Source organism: Tetranychus urticae, chromosome 2 (assembly GCF_039701765.1).
Source record: "Tetranychus urticae isolate SD_2017Ah chromosome 2, NJAU_TeUrti_SD_1.0, whole genome shotgun sequence".
Taxonomy (NCBI): domain Eukaryota; kingdom Metazoa; phylum Arthropoda; class Arachnida; order Trombidiformes; family Tetranychidae; genus Tetranychus; species Tetranychus urticae.
This window is the reverse complement of record NC_142959.1, coordinates 6,867,855-6,891,437: the sequence shown is the minus strand read 5'-3', so window position 1 is coordinate 6,891,437 and position 23,583 is coordinate 6,867,855. Positions and strand designations below refer to the sequence as shown.

The window sequence follows — 23,583 nt, the reverse complement described above, 5'->3', positions numbered from 1 at the left end:
TTGGTCACTCAACGATCTCTACTGGCTACATTGGTTTATTTCAGTGAAGGGTAAATCAGTTTTACTTTGGCATTTCACCAGTAAACATCATGAATCAACGTGTATCTAAAAGGATTGTTGAAATACAAACTTTATCTGAACGCTTGTCTAACCTGTGCAATCAAATTATTTATAACTATGGAGAGATTATTAATTATACAAATCAAATTGATAAATTATCACAATCTTCAAATTTAGAGTAAGAAACAATTTTTTTTGCTAATTAAATTTTATTCCATTAATTTTTTCTGTTCTTTTTATATCTACAGTTTATATGAAATTCAAGAGCTGGAAACTTTGAGTGACAAATTAAACAACGTCAAGATAAGTATTGATCAGAATGTTGAGTTCTGGACAACTCAGTGTAACAACTTGAACAACGCTTTGAGAAATACTCTTCCCGAAATTTTTGCAATTATCAATGGACCACATTGCAATCAATCATTAAATTGTAATGGTGTTCCAATCCCTGATAAGGAACAAGCTTGCCAATCCTGGTGTGAATCTCTGACCTGTATTTGTTTGAATGTGCGCCACGAATTGACATTAATAGCAGCTTACTTTCCAGTTTGGGAAGAAATTTTTAATAACATGAGATATGATGCTGATAATATGGTTGGACAGTTGGTAAAGAACACATTCATCATCGAGAAACAGCCGCCTCAAGTTATCAGAACAAATAAGCAATTCCAAGCGTCCATACGCTCTTTGATCGGAGGACTTTTCAACTCTAATAATACACTGTTTAATAGCTCAAGCGTTAGTGTCTCCATATTGAGCGAGTCACAAGCCATTTTAATGATCTCACAAGAAGACAACTCTTTATTTAGCGACGCTTCTGGTGAAATATCCAATAGCGAAAGTAGCCTGGAATATCAGTCAACAACAGGACAATCTATTGCACATTTTGAGCATCTCATCTTGAAGAAAATTAACAGGACCGAAAAAAAGGGAACAGAATCGGTGACAGATGAGAAATTTGCTTTACTTTTCCAAGCAACGATCAAACTGGGTGAACTCGTATTTCACGTCAAGGTAAGTTATACAATAATTGTGTTTCCATCATTTGTGTCCATTTGCTCATAATTATTTTTCCTATTTTGTAGGCTCTATCATCGCCTTTGGTCGTTATTGTTCATGGTAATCAGGAGAACCATGCTTGGGCAACAATCACTTGGGACAATGCTTCACAAATCTCTTCAGTGGTAAGTCATCATTGATCTCGTTTCATTACATTTCTCATTTTTAACATTGAAATTTTCTTCAGGATCGAATTCCGTTCATCGTTCCAGATGAAATTCTTTGGGCCAGAGTTGGACATGTTCTGAGTAACAAGTTCAGTTCAAACGTTGGATGTAATCTTGCGCCAAGAGATTTAAGATTTCTTGCTAGAACAGCCTTCAGGGATCCCAGTTTACTTGATTTTGAAAATCTCTATTTGAGTCGCGCACAATTTTCCAAGGCACCTTTGCCGAATCGCGATTTCACATTTTGGGAATGGTTCTATTCAATTCTAAAGTTGAACCGGGAACACCTGAAAGATTTATGGCAACCACAACGCTTGATCCATGGATTTATTTCTCGAAAGGATGCTGAGGATGCTTTAATGGATAAACCAGAAGGAACTTTTCTACTGAGATTCAGTGAAAAAAAACTCGGTGCTATTTCCATAGCTTGTAGAGCACATTCGACGTTTGGGAATTCCGTTTACATGGTTGAACCATACAGTCTCAATGATTTATATTCAGTTTCTTTATCTGAACGCATACATTACACAAGACGTTTAAAATACTTGTATCCAAATATACCAAAAGAACAAGTTTTCAAATTCACAGAAACACTAACTCCTGGATATGTTGCAGGGTCATTCCTTTCATAAAAATTCATAACAATCTTTATTATTGATTAAGTCGAGTCATGGATCAAGTTTCATCGAATTATAAGATTTTCCTGACAGCTTATAAATGATGTAAATAAAATGAAAAAAAAATAAAATAAAACATTGATTTGAAAAGCTGGATATTTACATGATCAGCTGTTTTTAACAGCCAGACGTGATTCACTCTAAACATAATTGTCACTACAATGTAATGATTGCACTATTAAAATCACTGTTATTGAAAATAATATTAACGTACATAATTACATGGAATTACGTTCAGAATTAAATTGGAAAAATTGATTGTTCGAGTAAAATACGACCAATACAGCTTTAATCTGAAGATAAAATTGATGTTTCGGATTTTGTTTGAAGTCTTTTTTCATACTTGGCGCTCTTTTCAATTTCTAGACTTCTGTTGGTCAAGTTAAAGCATTGATTGTGTAGCTCTATCAAGATCCCAATTATTTGACGATAAGGCTACACGCGCTTGATGTTCATCACATCCCATAACTTCACGAAGTTTAGCTATTTTAGCATCAAAATCATGATTAGACCATTTTTCCTTATCATTTTCAGGTCGAGCATAAACTGAAGTCCAGTGTTTTGCCGTTTGCACGAACAGTTCATGGTTTTCCTTGTATTGTTTAGCAACGACAGCATCCTGGGGATCATCTGGCTCTGCAGCGGCTAGTAATGCCTGTAAACTAAGTAAAACAGTTCTTATAGTCAATGCAGCAGCCCATTGATCTTGCAGGATATCCAAACATATAGCACCAGTGACTGAAGAGATATTTGGGTGCCAAATCTTAGTTGTGAATCTCATCTTAGGAGGATTAAAAGGGTAAGTTGATGGTATTTTGATTTCCAAATTGAAAATACCTCCTTCATATGGAGTATCTGGAGGTCCTGTATATGATAAATAAAGATCATGTTAAAAAATCATAAAAAAAGTCTGTATGAAATATGCAATATTCAAGTAACAAATAAAATCTCAATGAATAACGAAAAGGTTGAATATGTATCAATATATTTCAATGAGCTAAACCTATTCTCGTCATCAAGATTGAACTCTTATCCATCTAACAATTAAGTAAGTCAACAATAAAATCAATGATTAAGCTGAAATAGACTGTTGGAAATGATGGTTAGTTTGTTATCAGTTATCTGTCAACGTGGTAACCAGAGACATGTTTAACAAAAGAAAAAAAGTAAATATCAATTTAAATTACCTGTAATCTTTCCTATTAAATCCAGTAGACTGCCGTTAACCATTTCAATGGATATGGCTTTCTTTTGAGCTTCGTCAAACTTGGCTACTTCATTTAATTCACGTTGAATCCTTTGCGTAGCAATATTAGCCATTATGGATCAGTTTATGAAAAACAAGTAAATAAAAAAAACCAATGATTAAAGCAACGAAGATAGATAGAGTTCATAATACTGTCAATATTCCCAAAATAAAACGGTTGGTACTAACAGGCCACAATAACAATACTCCAACCATAATAACCATAATCGAGTTTCAGCGCTCCCTATGTGTTTAATTTTTATGAAAATTACTAAAGGAGGTTTTTACGAAATTGGGAGGCGGTGGGAGGCAGTTGGGTCATCATTAATTAATTCATTTACTGATGAATCTCGATGCAAAAGCATTGAAAAAATTCATTTTAATTATGACGATTGACTGAATTCATCAGGCTTTTTAGTACAAATAAAAAAATCACTCGACGATCATAATTTAGTATCCAGTTTATTGACTGTACCTAGAAAGACAAGCAAGCTTGGCGAACCTCAGCTTGGACTCAAACGTGAATTAATCTTGAATTAACTAAAATAAAATAAAATTAAATTTACTTGTATCAATGGCGACATTGAAATTTAAATTTTATTGAAGGTTTTCAACCATCTCTCATTGAAGCCACATTCACTTAGTGACTTCCAAATTATTTGAGATGTTCAACTCTAATCAAAGCAGCCATAATTAAAGCTGTTTAATTAAATGAAATAAGCATATAATAAATTTAGTAAAATTGGTATTGAATTAACTTTGTCCAAGGCTCAATAATTGTTACGAATTGAGACCAATACAGATGTAAATATCGAAGTAATTTTGATAATGTGACAATTTTATTGCTCGAAATCTTCAATGTGAACAAGCCAATACAATTCAGAGGAAAAGAATAATAGACTTACATGGTAATTTTAAATTGTAAACAATCTGAATCTATTTTTATAGTCTTATAATAGTTTCACTAATTAAGCTAACTTGTTACAAATTATATTTGTATAGGTCAAAGGGTAATGTTGGATTTGGTCGTGGCTAATGATCAACAAGTATTGATCCATTATCTGATTATGACTATCAGAGATTTCTTTATGCTCAGAGTCTTTTTGATACATTTGACAAACTGACTTACTCTAGTATTGAAGGAAGAAGGAAATATTACTTACTTTTCTTGATTTTTCTTTCATGATAACAATCCAAGGTTAATTTAATCTGTTTTGATTAATATCAACTCTTAGCAATCATTTATCTTCAATTTAGATTGGTAAACATCCTGAAAGACTTCAAACCTAAGCTGAATCTGACTAAAAAAGCCCAGGTTGGTATTAAAACCTCTGTTTATCCAAATTGTAAACAATAGCGTCTCAATAGTGTCCTATCGCTCTTACCCAAACTAATTTAATCTTCTTGAAAGTAGATTATCATCAATTGACCGACATTTGTCAATAATTAAATTTTGTGTGATAGCGAAGAAGACGTTTCCCACAATCCAGAGGAAAACCTTCCAGAAATATGGACGATATCTTTGGATTCAACAGGAACCATGATGACAACTACTACAAAATTCTTGGATGTGATAGACTTTCTGATGTAAGTAATCGTTTGCTCATTCAACCATTATAAGTCCATTTAGTCTAATAATTCTTGAATCTTAAAGATCAATCATATAACCAAATAATATCTTGAACCATATTTGTTGATTCATATCAAGCTCTCTGTTGAACAATTTCAATTGACTTTACTTCACACGCTAATGATTGATCTTATATTACCATGATTTGTCGCCTCTAGCTTCTAGATTAAAATTTATAATAAATTGCAATATATTAATTTTCTGATGTGCCTTTGAATGTTGTTGGCCGTGTCGGTCATTTTTCAATATTTCAACTGGATGAAGCTGCTCGGTTTGAATACTGTATCAGCTTGTTTAATGGACAGTGATATGATAATTTAAATCCAAGCTGACATTGAACAAGATTATCCTTGAAACAAATTAATTGCAAATTCAAGTATATTCTTGTGTTATTATTCATTGAGTTAATGTATCATTATTGATACAATTTAGAAAAGTTTAGCTTAAAGTGAGAACAAAAATAAGCAAAAACAAAATACATTGATTCATCTTGTTAAAAGGCTTTCAAGTGCACATAATTGAATGCTGTTAGTTGATTAAGATTGTCGATTCTGTAATACTTATCCATCAGGAAACACATTCATAATCATATATTGTATTTCTTAATATTTCCATGACATCTAATATCTCGTAATTTTCTCTTTCATAATAGGTCGATCAGATTATGAAGGAATATCGATTAAGAGCAATTAAATGTCATCCAGATAAAAAGCCGGAAGATGAACAAGCAACGCAAGAGTTTGAAAAGCTTCAAAGGGCCAAAGAAATATTAACTGACACCGAGAACCGTAAACAGTATGATAAATGGCTTGACTCTGGAATATCTCTTCCCTTTGAAAAATGGTTGAATATTTCACGAAATGTTCATACATCAATACATTGGATGAACCGACGTCTAACCAACCCCATGATCACATATCCAGAGGAAAACCAGCTTTGGAAGCCAAATCAATTTAAATGGGAACGAGATTATGATGATGAAGTTCTGAGGAAATTTCGCAATTATGAGCTTTAATGAAAATCAAGTTGACAATATTCCCTTTATGCAGCATTGTCAACAGGATAAATTATATGGCATGACAAAAATTGACGATTCCTAAAATGATTATCTCTACTGTATTAAAATATTGGAGTATTATAATCGCACAATTAAATATATCAACATTTCTCTCGCTTAATCTATTGTTGCTCACTCAGAAAATATGGTAAATAAAATATTATTCCCAATCACAGGGGAATCCAGTGGTTGTCACTCCAATCTGAGTGGATGATTTGTAAATGGAAACTTTATCTGAGATTTCATCTTTTCTCCATCAAAAAGTAGATGTGAAATTCAATAATGTAAACATTTGTAAATTCAATAGGAAAAGTTATATATTTAACAGTTGAAACTGATGAGTTGTGAATGACTGTGATGACGATGATAACAAAATTAATAAAATTAATAGCGAGATGCTTTAATTGGGTTGAAAAAATAAAATAAAAACCCAACTGAAATAAAGATCAAAATTAACGGCCAAATGAATGGAAGATGTTTTAAGTTGATGTTTGATTGTGCCTCCAATTTATCCTTTACAATCTTCAATCACTGGACCAATAAAGGGATCTGCAAGTTTTAGAAGGAAGGTTTCAAATTAAATTAGAAAACGCATGAATCTAGTTTTGATCATCATTCCTCCATTAGAGTTGGATGAAAGAAAAAGGAAAACAATTCATCAGTCTAATAAAATAGGATATTGGCGTGTTGAAGTCAACAATTATGAAAATATTGAGTGAAGATAAAAACAAAATTTAATGCTACGAAGTTATAGCAGGAGGGCGAGCGTAGGCTTTAGGAATGAATCCGTATTTACGTATTTTAGGAGCATAAGCCCAAAGCCAACCATCAACCTTTTGATTATTGTAATTAGCGTATATCCAATCGCCTCGTCTAACACTGAGATCATCTGGCGCTTGAGCTTTATAATCATATAACATAACCAATTCTGTTCCAAAGGGTCGACCTTCAATAACCGGTGTCATCAAGAGTTCACCACTATCCTCTTGAGATGGAGGTGGTGGAGGTGGACTGGGTGAATTGTGGTCAATTAAATTATCAAGTAAATGGTGTTGATGGTGATGGTGGTGGTGATGATGGTGATTATTATTAGGACGATGGTTACCAATAGATCCTGAGTTAACCTCACCACTTGCACTGCCACCTTCTCCTTCTCCACCGCAACCGCTGCCACTACCAGCCCCATTACCATTGGGTATACGGTTGATTGAGCTACATGAATTACCATTTGAGGTGGGTGCTGAAGAATTGGCTGCTTGTTGATGAACCATACTGGGATCTGAATAAGAAAAGTAAAAGAAGAGAAAATCATTAGTTAACTTTTTTCTTTCCTCTATCTTTGATTTCATTTTCCTCTCTTCTTTATCATCATTTCTCTCTCTCTCTCTTCTTTCTTCATTTAATTGCTTGTCTCGTCTTTTCGGATCGTTAATATGTTACTCCAGACACTTCTTCTCAGTTGATTTAATACATTAAACTTGAAAAAGGTTAAATTTTACATTCTGGGCGGACCAGTGCAGTTTTTAAGCAGCCGGCATGTTTCTTGATTGATACCATATTGTATATACACGATGAAGATGATGAAGGTTAATAAGATGAAGAATAATGGGCAAAGAAGAAAGAAAAAAAGATGATGGTGATAGGTATAAGTAAAGGAAAAGTCAAAGAGAGAAACGAATCGGTCTAAGATTAAGAGGTGAAAAAACATCATAGTCGATCTTTTGATTATATTTCTCAGTTATCTGGTAATTTTAAACTATGGTCAAGAAAAGAAAAGATAAAAACTAGACCAGCGGGAATCTTATTATGACCAGTATAAGGTACCAGATTAATAGTCTGAAGACAGACAGGGCAGATATGAAGGATGCTAAGAAGAGTTTTCCTTCTCTCACATACATTCTATCTAATTTTTTCATCTTCTTTTTCAGTTACAATCACACATAAATCTTTTTACAACCAACGCTACGATATTATCGAGAGAGAAGAGGAGAGAACCATGAGAAAGAGTGAGCAAGAAGAGAGAGAGAGAGAGAGAGAGAGAGAGAGAATAGCACGCTGGGATACACTCTTAATTACTTCTTCTTTCTAATCTTTAAGAAAGATTCTCCTACCGATATTTGACTTAAAATAACCTGCATAAACCTGAAGACACAGCGGTGAATAACTGTGAGACTGTAAAAAAATCTCACAAGAAGACAGGGTCAAGATTGGTTAGTAAACGGAGAACGGAGTTGACCTGCGTTTGTCTCCATCTCTTTAGTCTTTTCATGTTCAAGGTAACCAAAAGAAGCACTTGTTTCAAATCTGGGTAGCTAAGTGGGTGTTTAAACAAGATTCAAATATTGCAAAAAAGAGAGTAAAAGAACCAAAAAGAAGATGCTGAGAAGAGTAAAAAAATCAAAGATGGATACCTCTAAAACGTTCTGCACGCAAATCTGGTTGACCAAAAGTTAAAAACAATCATCCATAAAAAGAGTCATAATATATAAATAGTAAGTCATTTTGAATATCACTTAAATTAACTGAATAGATGGCAATGAAAAAACTCTTATATTTTCACGAAATTAAAACACAAAATTGTAAAATCAGAACTTTTTAAGCTGAAATAAATCGTCCAGCAACAGGTTAATTACAATAACATATAAATCTATTGATATCGCGGGTTTTTTAGGGAAAGAAGGAAAGTGCGCCATATTTAAATTGAGACAGACTGTTTCAAATTCAATGTTTTCAAATTGAAAATGTGTAGAAATGATTGGGATTGACTTGAAAAATGTGATATTGAAGATTTTAACAAATTAATTGGGTGAAGATCTGAACATTTGCTTACCTTGAATCATCTCAAAGGGACAGAGAAAAGCTGACGGAACGAAACCTTCTTGTCCATCAGATCTAACAATCCAAAACCAATCAGTATCCTCTTTATTTAGAACAGTCACTGATTCTCCTCTTTCAACACTTACATCATTCTCATCTCGAGCGATAAAAGTGAATAAAACAATATAATGACCAGACGGATCCTTGTGAAATGGTGAAACTTCAATGGATGGCGGCGCTGAGCTTACATGCAATAAATGATTGTCTTTGATTTCATCTTCAAGTAAACTATTAGAGTAATGATGATTAAGATGGCGATACTGAGTTTGATGATGATGATTGTGACTTTGATTGTTGTTATTTATATTCAAATTGTTGTTGATGTTGTTGTTATTAATGTTGTTGAGATTGTGAGCACTATTATTGACATGGTGATGCGATGTATTGTTCAGATATGTTTGATGGTGATTTATTTCATTAGGTGCATCATTTGTATTGCTTGTGTCCAAACCATTTCGATGACTTTTCTTGTGTTTAATATTTAAGGCTAGATCGGCTAAATGACTTCCAATGGGTGCACAATATGAGTGTGGTATAAAACCTTCTTGGTTATTTTCCGCAATCACATAGATCCATCCTTTCTCTTGGTACAGTATATTAACTATTTGGCCTCGTTTAACTTCAAGTTCATCATCAACACAGGGATTAAAATCATGTAAGACAACCATCTTTGAATCAGGTGACAAGCCATTTTCCTTTTCAATACCAACTCGGACCAATGTTTCAATTGAATTACTTCCAGTGATACGACCTAGAATTGGTTGACGAGTAGTTGGCTTGTCTATGTCTGTAAGTGTCAATTAAAATAAAAAATCAAGTGATTAGCATGATTGAAAATAAACAGCAAACAAGCAGATTGAAGAAAGGTGATGAGAAAGAGAGAGGCAGAGAGGGGAAAAGCAGACTTGTTGCGTTCAAAACAAAAACAAAACAAAAAACAAGTGAAAAATTTACTAACCTTTGGTCTTTTTATTTCGTCTTACACGAGCTGAGCACAGAAAGGCCATTTCCGGATCAGCCTCTATCGATGGTTAAACTAACACTGGTCGGTTATTAATGAGAAACAAATCAAAAAATATAAAATAAAGAAACGACTGAAACAATAAAAACCCCATAAGCTGAAAAAGTAAGAGAAAAACAGAGAGAGAAGGGGGAGATGGATTGAGTAGGAAAGTCAGAAGATGAAAAGTTTGGAATAAAAGTTGTTGCTTTGGTTCTTCTTTATCTTCCTAAAGTGAGTTTGGGATGAAGAAAAAAAAAGAAAAAGAGAAGATAGACAGAGGAAGATAGAATGATGAAAGAGGAAATGATGAGCAAAGAGAGATTGAAAGAGTAGGTTGAACTTGCCTAAGGCTTGTAAGATTGGAAGATTTACTGATGATCGTTCTCCTTTTCTCTTCTTTTTTTTCTTACCTTTTTCTTTTGTGTTCAGAGTCGTTGGTTAATATCAATAATCCAATGATAATTAATAAATTATGCTAATCATTTGAATACGTGCACAAACATATTAAAAATGAATGTTGATGGCGAGTTGCACAAGAAAAACCAAAACATAAAAATCTATATCCACATAACATGGTAAACAACAATGTAAACAAGAGATGAAATGAGAAATATTGAAACGATATGAGATTAATTGTTAATAACAGTCAAATTGGTTGCAATAAGTTTAGTTGATTTTGTAAAATTAAGAAAAATAAAAACTAAAAAGACTGAGAAATATTAAAATTGAGTCAAGTTTACATATGACTGTTAAAGATGGAAGCTGTTATTAAATTGTGAGGGTTGAAGATGGGTTAAAGCTGAGTAGGAGTTAGAAGCTGTTCGCCTCTCAAGATCATATTTTTTGGATGTTATTATCATCTTTATCTTTTCAGACTCTGTGGGCTTACTGGACGGACATTGTAAGTTAATTTATATTCATGATTGTGGTGAGATTGTCAATAATTTAAACCTACACCTTTATTGATTCAAAGTAATGTACTTATGCTTTATGCCTATGCTTTTACCTATGCTTGTGTTCAGCTCATGTATTGCTATTAATTTGTTTTTTATATTTCTTCTTATTCTTCTTATTATTGCCATTTTAATTAGCATTTGAATGAATTAATATTACGATACGTTCAATGCCCTAATGATAGCTAACAGAATAACATAATTGTATGTGTTGAGAATAATTGTTTACATTTTCACGAGAAAATAATCAACATTTGATTATGCTAATCAGGCAAAGCTCAGTTTGCTCATTCAAAGATTCAATATCTTCTCAATTATATTGTATTGATTTAATTTTAGTCTAATTTATTCATTTTATAATTATACAACAACGTATTTGCTTCATCATATTTGATACATTTTATTGGAAAATTACAATTTGTTTGTTACAATGTTTCATTTAAAAATTAGCTTCAATTTGATTCAAATTCAATTCAGATTAATGGGCTTGTCAATTGTCTGTCAAGTTCAAGACCAATGACCTAAACATCAATTAGCTAGAAAGGTACTGATGATGATAGCTCATGATTAATTCGAGGAGGAGGAAAATGATAATAAAGAGTCCATCTTTTATATTTTAATTTATGTAGATATGATTTTGCATGATACATTAATCATTAAAACAAATTTTCTATCATCATAATCATCATCAGCTTTTCTCATTATCAGCTTACCAAAAATATTAATATAAAAGCTTAAAAGCATGTATTCACATTGAAGAAACAATCTAGAGTTTGATTGTTACAGCTCTGCAAGTATTTCAAATAGCTTGGAATCTTTAACTCTAATAATTTAATCATTATTTTTAGAGAGTCGGAAAAAATGCTCAAAATCGACCATTCTAGTTATAATCAATTGTAATCTTGAGTTCAAACAATTGAATACACTTGAATGATTTTTGGATTTTCCAGAGCTTAAATCTTGAATTTTGCAATGTATTTCGTTGGATTTCATGATTCATAGCTAACGTATTCAGAAACCAATTGTTTATTTAACAAAATTTTCATCTACTCTCAATATTGCTCAGTTGTTCTTGAGATTTGCAAACAGTAACTCAAATACTATAAATAATTGCTCACTTTGATCAGATCGAAGTGTCTTCAACTATTAAAGATTGATTATTTAATAGAGTTTATTTGTTAAGCTTCGACTTCGATGCATCTAAAACTTTAAAGTTTTCCAGCCGTTTCCATATTTAATAATGGCTGATAAATAAATGAAATGCAAGATTTTAATTAATAATGAAAGACATAATAATATAAAATACAAAAAAGATGATCACAAAATATGGTTATAATTTGAGGCAGCCGATCTTTGTTCAGTTCCTTGGGAAATGTTTTTGTTTTTTGTTGTTGATCTTAAGGTTAACATTTGGGTATTCCTCAGTTGCAAGTCACTCAACCCAATTCATCAAATTTACATTCATTGTTAACCTTTTACAATTTATTCGATTATTGGTAACTTAACTTGTCACCAAGAATCGGAAATAAGAGGTCAAATGTTTGGTGATTGGATTGGTTGACTTTTTAGGGTCCACGAGAGTTCCAGCAGCAGGATATAATGCTTTACATCGGTCACTTGAAAATAAGAAGTCATCTTGTTTACAGACCATGTCACTTAATCCAGTAAATGCTTTCTCCATGAAATTATTCATTGCTTCTCTACCAGCTCCTTGACATTTTTCAGCAGTCATCCTGTTAAAGTGATTGAAATTGAAATAAAATTTGAATTAGAAACAGAAAATACAATTAAGAGTAAAAGTAAACTTTTCTGCATATTCATACAAAAAGATTTGATAAGTCTCGAAGCCTCCAAGACTGAAAACGATGAAAATGCGATAACTTACTCGAGTAAACAGTTTTGCCACCGATTGTATGAACAGCAAGTTAAATCAAGTCGATCATCGAAGTCTTCATGTTTGTTAACCTTGTCAATAGAGGCCTGGTAGGGTTGATTACATTTAGTCTTGTACTCATCTTTACCTAAAACATTTTCAGCAATACATGGAGAATGACGAAGGAATTCTGTTGATAATGAAAAGGAAGAAAGACGAAACAAGTTTTACTCCTAATTCAAGTAAATCGTAATATTGGAGTGGTGATGCAGTTAAACATATAAATCTCAAAACTTACCTGTTCTTAATTCACCAGGTTTACAAAATCTATCAATAGATTTCGAGAATTGATCGAGAACAAATTCAAACATTTCCTTTTGAATTGGAGTTCCACATTTTTCCATATGATCTTTGAAGCAGTTTACACCTTCCAATGAATTTCTATAGCCACAAAATTGAATATATCCAACATAAATTAATCAAAAAAACATATTAAAGATAGGATTAAGCTTCATTAAGGTTTATAGATGAAAAAAAGCTAAAACCTCTGAACCCGGGAAAGTGTTAAAATGGCAAAAGGGAAAATTATTAAAATCAGATGTCTCTACTTACGAGCAAATCTCATCAATTCCTCTTGAAGATGTAATCAATTTGTACGATTGTGAATCATTTGTATATCGATCAACCTTTTCAATACAATCTTGTAACTCTTTCATGTGACAATTAGCTTTGGGTCTTCTTCCTCTGAATTTGTTCTTCTTCTTGTCATTAGCACAACTAATCAAGGTAAGACAGAAAGCAATAACAATTGCTGCAACAAACACTTTCTTAAACATTTTGGATAAGTAACAATGAAATCAACTTGCAGCACGTATAGGTGTATCGAGATGTTTCCAAGTGAAAAGTTAATTGTAAAATGAGGTAAGTATTTCTAGTTTGATGACTGTCTACATTAATGATTTGATAGAGTAAGGAGGAATCTCTGACAATTAGGGTTGAAAAAAGGTGAGTCTAATTTAATACACAAGGTAAGATATTAAAGAAAAGCTGTTCTTACTTTCTCTATTTTTTTCTCTTCTTCAGCTAGAAATGATTGCCAACTAAAAATATCAACCTGTTTCTCGTACAATAAACAAATGTAATTACACTGGACACTTTGGAGTTTGGCAACAATAATAACCAATGTTAATCATCATTATCATCGTGACTCGTAATCACCACAAATAAACCGGTTATTTACGTAAATAGCCAAACTATTGCTGTGAAGTGTCCAACAACAATAATAATTATTCCTGTTTCTCTGTACTCTTCAACATGTCCTTAACACTTTGATTACTTTTTCTCGTCATTTTAGAATAGATTTATATTTTTAAACTCAAGTTAATCCTTTCCAATAGTTACTATTGAACACTATGAATTGGTCAATTGTTGATTATTAACCAACAGCAACAACGAGGCTTAATGCTTTTCAAAGGTAAAATTAAATTTTGGTTTCACTGTCAATAAATAATAATTTATGAAATGTCGTCTTCCTTAATAACATTATCAAGGACAATTTAATTTCCTTCACTTTGATTGATTTGTTGTCTTTATTGTTGATAGTGTTTTTTATGAACAATATTTAACTCTCAAATGTTTAATAAACCTTGATTGATTCATCATTTGGAAAGCAAATTGTCCATTGATTAACCATGACTCGATAGTCACCATATGTTAGACATACTGTGCAAGTATTTCCAATTTTCATCTTGTTTTTTTTGTGTAAAAAATAGTCAATTTGATCATTCCATTTGCATATTCAATTGAATAGATATAATTTACGAGAATTAACTCATACCAGTGATTCATTCCATGCCTGTGGCTGTTAGTTGATTGTCATTAAATGATAGTATTTCCTTGAAAATGATTGAAATCCAAAATTTTCACTTTATCTTGCTATTAACACTAACCAAAGGGAAAATAATGTCTCCATTGTTACATCGGATGTCTTGAATGAAAAAACATTTGAATCACAGTTAAACTTAATTGTCATTAATGTGTCTACGTTTTTGCATCATTATACACTTTTTATGACTATTTTTGCCATTATTTAAATTTATTAATGGCTAATTGTTAGATCAAAGTAACCAGAAAATTACGACCCGAAAACTTGAACCAACATTTAGTCTCATCTAAACTCGAACTAAAATATCCAAAGACTGAAATGATTTATTTTTACAATTTTAATGATTTTAGTTTCAAAATGGAATATCAAAATTATTTTAATTATTGTCTCAGATATTTATCAATAACATTGTTTTATCGTTTGTTTTGCTAACAAATGACATCAACTGATTGACTTTTTTACTGCGTACCTTTTCAATTTGAGTCTAGAAACAATTGTTTCATTGATTAAAATGAGCGAGTCTTCTTTAATTTTCAGATTTAGGTTTAGTAAATAGTTTTGTTCAGTAATTTACTTTATTCTGGTTGTTGGTTGATAACAATTTCAATTTGTTTATGAAATATTTTGCTAACAATTGAGTTAGTTAAATGAAATTGGTATAAGACCCCCAATCCATAGATTTTGCTTTCTAAACTGACTGTAAGATGTCGACACCTTATTGAATATTTTTCGCCCCAAATATCTTCTCATATTTTAAAACCTTCTTGACGGAATCTAATTTTGTATCATTAATTGGTTATTATTATTTACACTGATTTCTAATAATGTTTCTTCAATCAATTTTATAACCAAATCAAATCCTATTTTAATTATAGCCACCCTTTGCTGGCAAAAAAACTAATCCATTATTTATTTGTTACCTTCTACTTTGGTTAAAGCCTCAGTTATTTACTTCAAGGTTTAATCCTTCTTTTTAAAGGATCGGGATCAAATACCTGATCTGCTACCTTCACTATCAGCCATTTTTTGATTCTTAATGCAATCAAGCTTGCAATTAAGGTAAGATAATTAACAATTTAACTTTATTTGACACTTGTTTCATCTGCGATTGAATTTGAATTGCTCTCACCATTATTTATAGGTTTTATCTATTGTTTGTGATAATAGTTTATCCAAAGTTTCATCGAATACCGCTGTTTATTTCATTTTATTTTGTTTTCATTTTTCAGGCTAACCAATGTCTCAAGCGTCTTCGCATAAACTGCCAACTATGCTTTCTGAGGGTGGTGATGGTGATAATTGCAATAATGCCAACCTATTAGGATGTAATCTGAATGATGAAAACCCGCTCACTGGCAAAAGTAAAACATCTAATGACAATAATATCAAGTCAAGTGGAGAAACATCAAATAATTATGCATCTTTGACTGAAGCTGTTATTAGTAATAATAGCAGAGAAAGTAGTAACGCGGATAGTGATAAAGATTGGGTTTCTTGTGAGGATACACAAGAAACAGGTGACTCGAGTCGGAGTGGTGGAGAAGAACGATCTCCTGTTAGTGAACTGTCTTGTGGAAGTTCATTTTCAAATGCAAGTGAAGATAAGTGGACACCTATCTCAGGTCCAATGCAATGGATTCAACAGCAAATTTGTCAAGGAACCGATCCAAGAGAGGTTTTACGTGAGGTTTTACCTGAAACCTTAGATCATTTGCCTCCACGAGTTGACAATTTAGTCCTTTGGAAGATTCTACTTAATTTATTTGCTGAGCCTCCACAACGGAAGAAGCAACCACACGTCAATACACTTGATGACGTTGTTGAATTAATTAAAAAATGTAAAAATATTATTGTTTTGACTGGTGCTGGTGTCTCAGTATCCTGTGGAATACCTGATTTTCGATCTGCAAATGGTATCTATGCTAGATTGATAGAAATATTTCCCGAACTTCCAGATCCCCAAGCAATGTTTGACATTGAATATTTTCGTGACGATCCAAGACCTTTCTTTAAATTTGCCAAGGAAATTTATCCTGGACAATTTCAACCTTCAATAGCTCATAAATTTATTAAACTCATCGAAGACAAGGGTAAATTGCTGCGAAATTACACTCAAAATATCGATACTTTAGAAAAAGCTGCTGGAATTGAGAAAGTTATTACTTGTCATGGATCCTTTGCTACAGCAACATGTACGGTATGTGGATATAAAACAAATTCAGACGCTATCAAAGAGGATATATTTGCACAGCGATTACCATTGTGTCCCAAATGTCCTGAAGACGCTGATCCTACACCTGTTATTAAACCTGACATTGTTTTCTTTGGTGAAAGCCTGTCGAGTGAGTTTCATGACTCAATGGCTATGGACAAAGATAAATGTGATTTACTCATTGTGATGGGCTCATCATTGAAAGTACGACCAGTAGCTTTAATTCCAACTGCAATCCCTCCCGAAGTACCTCGTATATTAATCAACAGAGAATCTTTGAAACACATTTGTTTCGACGTTGAATTACTTGGTGATTGTGACGATGTGGTACAACAAATATGTCGTAAAATTGGTGGAGACTGGCTTTCTATATGTAAAGAAGAACCTAATAATGCATCCGCTGATAAAAAAGAAGGAACCTCAAATGGTACAAATAAAAATAGTGATATAGACTCATTCGAGTCAAATTCTGATTCTTCTAAATCATCACCTCCAATTTCACCAGTGGGCCCAGTTAAAGAGGAATCAGCTTCAATGTTATCAATGCCTGATGATGATTCAATGGAAGCTGGACCAAGTCATGCCTCTCATAAATACCTATCTTAGATTAACCCTGGTTAGGTTTTTATCATGTCTCCTTTCTATCTCTCTAATTTCATTTCATTTAACTCTACCAATACAAACTTCACTTTCTTGAAATTAATTATATTGATACGTTTCATCATCGCCATCAATAATTTGAATGAAAGTTTATCATAAAAAGTTCAATACACCATCTTTTCATCACTGGTCCGATTCAAACAATAAATTCTGTTTCCAATTCATTTTAAATATCGACGTTGATGGCTAATGGACATTCAAGACAAAAGATAAACTTTTTTATTCAATCATTTGTGACCAGCTGAAAAACAGCCATTCTAATGTTCTGTGTACAATCTAAACATGAACATGCTCTATTATGAGTTACATGCATTTTCTTTTGAATATTTCACATACACTGTTCTCATTTTTCCAAATCGCCTGAGTTTTACCTGATCCAGCTATAAGTTGCTCTCTCACACACACACAAGCAAGCAAACCGTACAAATCAATTCAAAAAGTACCGAGACCACTTTTTATCGCTATTTCTATTCCAATTGGCCTTGTTTTCGGATTAAAACAAAACTTCAGTTGGATGTAACTTTTGATTAAGCATCATCATTATCAATTCAATTTATCATCAACAATTATCTCATCAACTCAACATGACCCAATGGTAGAGAAACATCATTGATTCATCCTCGATCTTCATTTTTGAATATCAACCTAATTATACCGATGGGTTGAATTTTATCCCAAGATACTCTGGATACTTTCTATTATTTAAACACAAAGAATACTTCTTCCATTTAATATCTAAAATCCTCGGGCTTATTTGAAACCAAATTTTTCCTCTTAAAGTATATAATTTTGATTAACGGGATATGAAAGATCTCGTTAAATTTTATCCTAAATTATTATTACTATTCTTCAAGCCTGTTTCAATTATTCTTTCCACTGTTTGGCCAAATAATCGATCTTAACATTTAGGCCTTTTTGTGGATGAAAGGATAATAACTTACAATCTTTGTTTAAACAGAATTGTCAAACTTTTTAAATCTTGAAATACAAAGTTGAAACAACACTGTTGTTTAATTGAATTGACTCTTCATAAAATAATGAAGTAATCATTAATATTATGTATCAAACACAAAATTCGAAAAAAATCTTGTAAAAATAATAAAGAGTAGCAAATCGTTGTTGTATCGCTACTATTGTTGTTACAAACTCCGTCTCAAATCATTTTTTTATCTAAATATCAGTATAATTGACCAAAACTGAATTTCAGGTATATTTACTTAGAGCGTGCGACTCGCCCAGAGCCTAATTATACTAAAAAAATAGCTTATTCATTTTTTAATCATGAAAATATACTAAAAGAATGCTTCGAGAAATTTAGTCTCATTTGATGTTAGATAAAAATCGGGAAAAACTATCATTCAGTTCCACAGAGTCGACAAGTTGTCAATTTATTGATAGCGAGAATTTTTATCTAATAAAACTGAAAATTCCCAGGAAAATATAAAAATATGAGTAGATCTTGATTATGAGAGTTTGATTGTGATTATATACCAAATTCAAAAGTTTAGTTTATAGTTTAGTTACATTATTTACATACATTACCAGGATAGTTTAATGACATTGATGGTATCATTTGAACAATTGAGTCTATCAAATATTAAGATCGCAACTAAAAAATAAGATAACTATTCAATTTGATCCGAACAAGATTCTTAGACAATCGAATGACTATTAAAATTAGTTTACTGATGTAAAATTTAATGCTTTTAGGAATGAAAACGAGATGTTTATCAAAAACTTGAATCTTTATTGAATGACATTAATAGACTTGGCGTTAACGCAGTCAACCAAATTATTCACGAAAAAAGGAGGTTCTAATTAGACAATCAAGATTTAGTGTTAAGAAATTTTCTATTAAATATTTATTTACTTTTATTTAGTAATAACTTCGATGTTTAAAACTTAACTAACAATTGTAAGACACTAATTAATGAATAGATCTGACCTTATTTAATCTTAAAATCATAGTGTCTTTCATTTAATTCATAATATTATGTTTTTGATCAATACTTATTTAGTGTTAACTTTTTTCGTAAATTTGGTTTACAGTTTGGCATCGGATAGTTCCAATTCTTGGCATTTGGTTGAAACTTTCACCAAACATTGGTTAGCTAATTGGACTCAAGAGACTGAACTTAAATATGGTTCCATATTACTTGAAAGCAACATTTCCTCCCAGTGTTACAACTCAATTAGACAATATATGACAAAATTGAAATCATTTGATCCAAACGCTGTTCAAAGTAAGTTACACACTTTTTCACTTTTAGTAAGGTTGTCAGTAAAAATTTTTAACCACTTTCTAGTGTTCGATTCTTCTGGAAAGATTCCTTCTGGTCTTCTTCAAGGTTCATGGACAGATTTAGGAGCTTTCGATGAATGTTTGGCACTTCCATCCAGTCAATATTGTCTCGTATACAGCAAAATTCCGCTAATCTGGTCCCGAAAATATGAAGGATTTTTCCATCCAAGCAATCAGCAGTTGTACAATCATGATTCTAATCCAACTTTCCACCGATTAATCTCGCAATATGGCCATTACTTTCTTCAAATGAACATAACGACTGGAATATGTCTTCCTTTGGGTTGTTCAGTGGATGAACTTCGTTTATTACTCATCTCTGGTCTTTCTAGTCATAACTCAGGATTACAATTTGATGTGGATTCATGTCAAACTCATTCCTATCCAGTGCCATGGAAGAAACATGAAATAATTGCTGCCTCTATTTTGTTAGGTGTTGTTATTGCCAACATTATCGGTTCGTTTACTTCATCCGTGCCAATCTTGCGATTTTTCGATGTCCCATCAAATTTAGATAAAGTATTATCATCTCCTCAACATACGCCGTTTCCCTGTCTTGGTGGAATCAAAAGTTTAACCATGATCTACCTAATTTGTGGTCATGTTGTTTGGGGTTTACTATTCAATAGTTTTGATAATCTATTTGCTCTTCCATCTACTCTGGTCAATCCGTTGGGACTTTCAGTGCTTCTTGGTCCAGACACTGTTGAAACCTTTTTCCTAGTCAATGGTTTGGAAATGATGACTCTGTTTCTCACTAAATCACCGTCATCATTATCATCTTCACCTAATTTTCCCCTTACAATTTTCTTGTTGCTTCGTTGGTTTCGTTTCGCTATTACTGTTGGTTGGTTCATTTGTATCAACATCATTGTCTTCTCAGATCATTTTAGAGTCGCTTTTGGTGGACCTTTCTGGCATCACCTTCAATCAGCGGCATCAATCTCATCAACTTGCGCTTCTACCTGGCTTAATCATCTCTTTTTAATTTCTCATTACTTTAATTCACCTGAAAACTGGAATACATGTTTGTTAGCTGATTGGTATCTAGAAGTCGATTTCATCTACGTTATACTCTTCATCTTCTTCATAACTCCATTTCTAGGAAACAAAACATTCAAACCAATTTTAAATTCAACTCTAATCATCTTGGTAGGAACCTTAATTACCGCAATAATCACGATTGTCTATGATGTTCAAACTTCTTGGCTTCCAACTAATTTTGTTTCAAACCAATTTGCAAAGTATCTTGTTTACATTCACTCAAAGCCTTGGGCTCATTTGAGTCCATATTTTTTCGGTGTTATTCAGGCTTTTGCTATGAACTCGGATAAACCCAAAATCAATAAGGTAAGAACCCTAAAAACTCTAAACGACAATAATGTTACGATCACATAACATTTAGCTGATTTTTCAATCTAAAAGCACACAAAACACATACAAAAAACTCGAAATTGTTAGCTCTAACAGTCTCTATTACTCATTACAGCAATTAATTGATGGCAATTAGAAAACTCATGCTTGACGCAAACAGAATCACGATAAAATCTAATAGTTATGCTCCAACAGCGTATTACTAACACTATTATTGCTGTTTTGTTACTAAAAAGACACAACTAACACAATTGAAACACTTTTGCACAAATTGACACAAATACTGAGAAACAAATGGCCAAAAACGGGTGGAAATTGATTTCTTTCATATTTAGACTATGTCAATGTGTAGAGGAATAAAAACTGAAGCCATTTGTGCGATTTAAAAGTTTCTCTGGTCAATGGTTTTCGAAAAAAAAGAGTTCAAACTTGAGACTTCGATCGCCTTTTTTACAATAATTGAGGCCGATTTTTTCGTGAAACGTATTTCCCCGTATGTAATTTTTAATGGCCAACCAGACAATGAACTTATTTTGAGAAATAAAATTTTCTTTTTTTCGAAAAACACGTAAGTTCGATTTTGAATTAAATCGACTTTTTACGATGACCATTTGAGTTAGAGAACTGAAACTTGTTATTCGTCGCTAAAAATTGTTTTGTCACATCATGTGTGCATTACTTTTTTTAGTTCATTGAAGATTCTCTTGATTTTGGCCATTAACCCAAAAACTTTGGACCTCAATAGTTCGAAAACGGCATCACCTAGAATCATCATTCTTTGGCGTAACATTAGATTTTATTATGGTTTATAACAAAATGTGAATGAAAACCGAAGTAATCTAAACTAGTTCATTTAATAATGAATATTCTTTTGACACATCATAAGTAACCAGTTATCTTTGATAACAAAGTCTCAAAACTGACAACCTAATAATAAAATGTTATAACTTTTTTCGTGGTTTCTTGAATCATCTAAAATTTCAATTTATCATAACCGTATGATAAAATCTAATGTTAGGTCAAAGAATGATGATTCTAGGTGATTCCGTTCTCGAACTATTGAGGTCCAAAATTTTTGGGTTAATGGCCAAAATCAAGAGAATCTTCAATGAACTAAAAAAAGTAATGCACACATGATGTGACAAAACAATTTTTATCGACCAATACCGAGTTTCAGTTCTCTAACTAAAATGGTCATCGAGAAAAGTCGATTTAATTCAAAATCGAACTTATGTGTTTTTCGAAAAAAAGAAAATTTTATTTCTCAAAGTAAGTGCATTATCTGGTTGGCCATTAAAAGTTACATACGGGGAAATACGTTTCACGAAAAAATCGGTCTCAATTATTGTAAAAAAGGCGATCGAAGTCTCAAATTTGAACTCGATCCTATCGAAAACTATTGACCAGAGAAACTTTTAAATCGCACAAATGGATTCACTTTCCATTTCTCTACAACGTAACAGTGTCTAAATTTGCAAGAAATTAATTCCCTCCCGTTTTTGACCATTTGTTTTTCAGTATTCTTGTCAATTTGTGCATAAATGTTACAATTGTGTTAGTTGTGTCTTTTCCTAACAATTTGTTGTTTTATTCTGAATACCTAAATCCAAGCTTTGCAGATTCATTAATTTGTTCAATATTTCTAACGACAGAAACTCATTCCCTTAGGATGGTTAATATTTTGGCTTTCTGTAGTCACGATAGACTCTTATGAGATTGTTACCAATATTAACCTTTTTACAGTAAAACGATCATTCGCAATCCTCTATGGTTCAACTTTTCGCCTGATCTGGTCACTCTTCGTCAGCTGGCTAATTTACGCCTCTCACTACTCTTTAACGTGGTCTTGGGTGAAGAAACTGCTCTCTTCCAAGTTTCTCGGTGTTTTATCTCGCTTCAATTTGAATGCACTTTTTGTCAATTTCCTAATTGTCCGATTTAATAATGCAACTCAAAGATCACTAATGAATCTTTCAATATCGACAATCCTATTCAGTTACAATATTCCGATCTTATTGCAAACATATTTTCTTTCCGCTGTGTTCACAATTCTGGTTGACAAACCAGTAACACGGATTATGATGGATTCAATTAGGAAAAATTTCACGATCAATGACAATGATAAACAGAATCCAAAGTTGCCATTGAATGTTGTTAAATAATACATCGTCAAAAGCATCATGAAAAGTTCAAAGCATCAATGACCCATCAGAACAATAAATTATGTGTTTTTATTCAAAATATTTACACTGATGGCTGATAGACAAACAAGATACAAGGACAAGGAAACAATTCTTCATAAAATCATGAATTAAATATAATTATGAGTGTATCAACTACAAAGACTTGTAAAATAATAACAAGTAGCGAATCGTTGTTGTATTGTTACTATTGTGGTTTGGAGTTTATTTTTAAATTCATAGCCATGTATCACTATGTTTGATTAAAACACTGAAAATTTAAGTAAATCGTCCGTTTTGGTTTAAAGACAATGAAAGCTATAAGATACAAGTTTCGACCTATTGATAACTACTCAAATGCATGTTTT

At 32.2% G+C, this 23,583-nt stretch overlaps 7 protein-coding genes across 11 annotated transcripts; 4 read left to right on the top strand and 3 right to left on the bottom strand.

Annotated features, from left to right (window-relative positions):
* Positions 1-67: 67 nt before the first annotated feature.
* LOC107366189 (signal transducer and activator of transcription 5B) lies at positions 68-2,053 on the top strand. The gene is made up of 4 exons (XM_015933768.3): positions 68-238; positions 309-1,074; positions 1,146-1,244; positions 1,307-2,053. Exons 1-4 carry the CDS (start codon positions 90-92, stop codon positions 1,916-1,918), a joined length of 1,626 nt encoding a protein of 541 aa, XP_015789254.1. The 5' UTR covers positions 68-89; the 3' UTR covers positions 1,919-2,053.
* LOC107366191 (ubiquitin-conjugating enzyme E2-22 kDa) lies at positions 1,911-3,382 on the bottom strand. Its single transcript, XM_015933772.3, has 2 exons — positions 3,151-3,382; positions 1,911-2,827 (listed from the first exon to the last, which is right to left on the bottom strand). Exons 1-2 carry the CDS (start codon positions 3,281-3,283, stop codon positions 2,346-2,348), a joined length of 615 nt encoding a protein of 204 aa, XP_015789258.1. The 5' UTR covers positions 3,284-3,382; the 3' UTR covers positions 1,911-2,345.
* A 953-nt stretch (positions 3,383-4,335) lies between these two features.
* On the top strand, positions 4,336-6,017 carry LOC107366265 (dnaJ homolog subfamily C member 12). The gene is made up of 3 exons (XM_015933850.3): positions 4,336-4,524; positions 4,624-4,796; positions 5,492-6,017. The coding sequence occupies exons 2-3, from the start codon at positions 4,719-4,721 to the stop codon at positions 5,852-5,854; spliced, it is 441 nt and encodes a 146-aa protein (XP_015789336.1). The 5' UTR covers positions 4,336-4,524; positions 4,624-4,718; the 3' UTR covers positions 5,855-6,017.
* A 178-nt stretch (positions 6,018-6,195) lies between these two features.
* Dlish (Dachs ligand with SH3s) lies at positions 6,196-10,652 on the bottom strand. 3 transcript variants are annotated; one of them, XM_015933848.3, is made up of 4 exons: positions 10,187-10,652; positions 9,732-10,002; positions 8,727-9,560; positions 6,196-7,175 (listed from the first exon to the last, which is right to left on the bottom strand). In XM_015933848.3, the coding sequence occupies exons 2-4, from the start codon at positions 9,778-9,780 to the stop codon at positions 6,637-6,639; spliced, it is 1,422 nt and encodes a 473-aa protein (XP_015789334.1). In that variant the 5' UTR covers positions 9,781-10,002; positions 10,187-10,652; the 3' UTR covers positions 6,196-6,636. The 3 variants fall into 3 exon arrangements, with proteins under 3 accessions (XP_015789334.1, XP_015789335.1, XP_089123338.1); XM_015933849.3 differs by having other exon boundaries at positions 9,732-9,815; XM_089267212.1 differs by having other exon boundaries at positions 9,732-9,815; positions 10,121-10,257.
* Positions 10,653-11,981: 1,329 nt separating this feature from the next.
* On the bottom strand, positions 11,982-13,510 carry LOC107366215 (uncharacterized). Its single transcript, XM_015933799.3, has 4 exons — positions 13,215-13,510; positions 12,901-13,043; positions 12,615-12,792; positions 11,982-12,462 (listed from the first exon to the last, which is right to left on the bottom strand). Exons 1-4 carry the CDS (start codon positions 13,436-13,438, stop codon positions 12,231-12,233), a joined length of 777 nt encoding a protein of 258 aa, XP_015789285.1. The 5' UTR covers positions 13,439-13,510; the 3' UTR covers positions 11,982-12,230.
* On the top strand, positions 13,382-18,505 carry LOC107366214 (NAD-dependent protein deacetylase sirtuin-1). Of its 3 annotated transcripts, none has more exons than XM_089267210.1 (4): positions 13,382-13,523; positions 13,690-14,076; positions 15,426-15,546; positions 15,717-18,505. In XM_089267210.1, the coding sequence occupies exon 4, from the start codon at positions 15,725-15,727 to the stop codon at positions 17,303-17,305; it is 1,581 nt and encodes a 526-aa protein (XP_089123336.1). In that variant the 5' UTR covers positions 13,382-13,523; positions 13,690-14,076; positions 15,426-15,546; positions 15,717-15,724; the 3' UTR covers positions 17,306-18,505. The 3 variants fall into 3 exon arrangements, with proteins under 3 accessions (XP_089123336.1, XP_015789284.1, XP_015789283.1); XM_015933798.3 differs by having other exon boundaries at positions 13,467-13,607; XM_015933797.3 differs by lacking the exons at positions 13,382-13,523; positions 13,690-14,076 and having other exon boundaries at positions 15,214-15,546.
* A 785-nt stretch (positions 18,506-19,290) lies between these two features.
* Positions 19,291-23,338, top strand: LOC107366044 (nose resistant to fluoxetine protein 6-like). The gene is made up of 2 exons (XM_089267207.1): positions 19,291-21,011; positions 22,688-23,338. Exons 1-2 carry the CDS (start codon positions 19,353-19,355, stop codon positions 23,195-23,197), a joined length of 2,169 nt encoding a protein of 722 aa, XP_089123333.1. The 5' UTR covers positions 19,291-19,352; the 3' UTR covers positions 23,198-23,338.
* Positions 23,339-23,583: the final 245 nt, after the last annotated feature.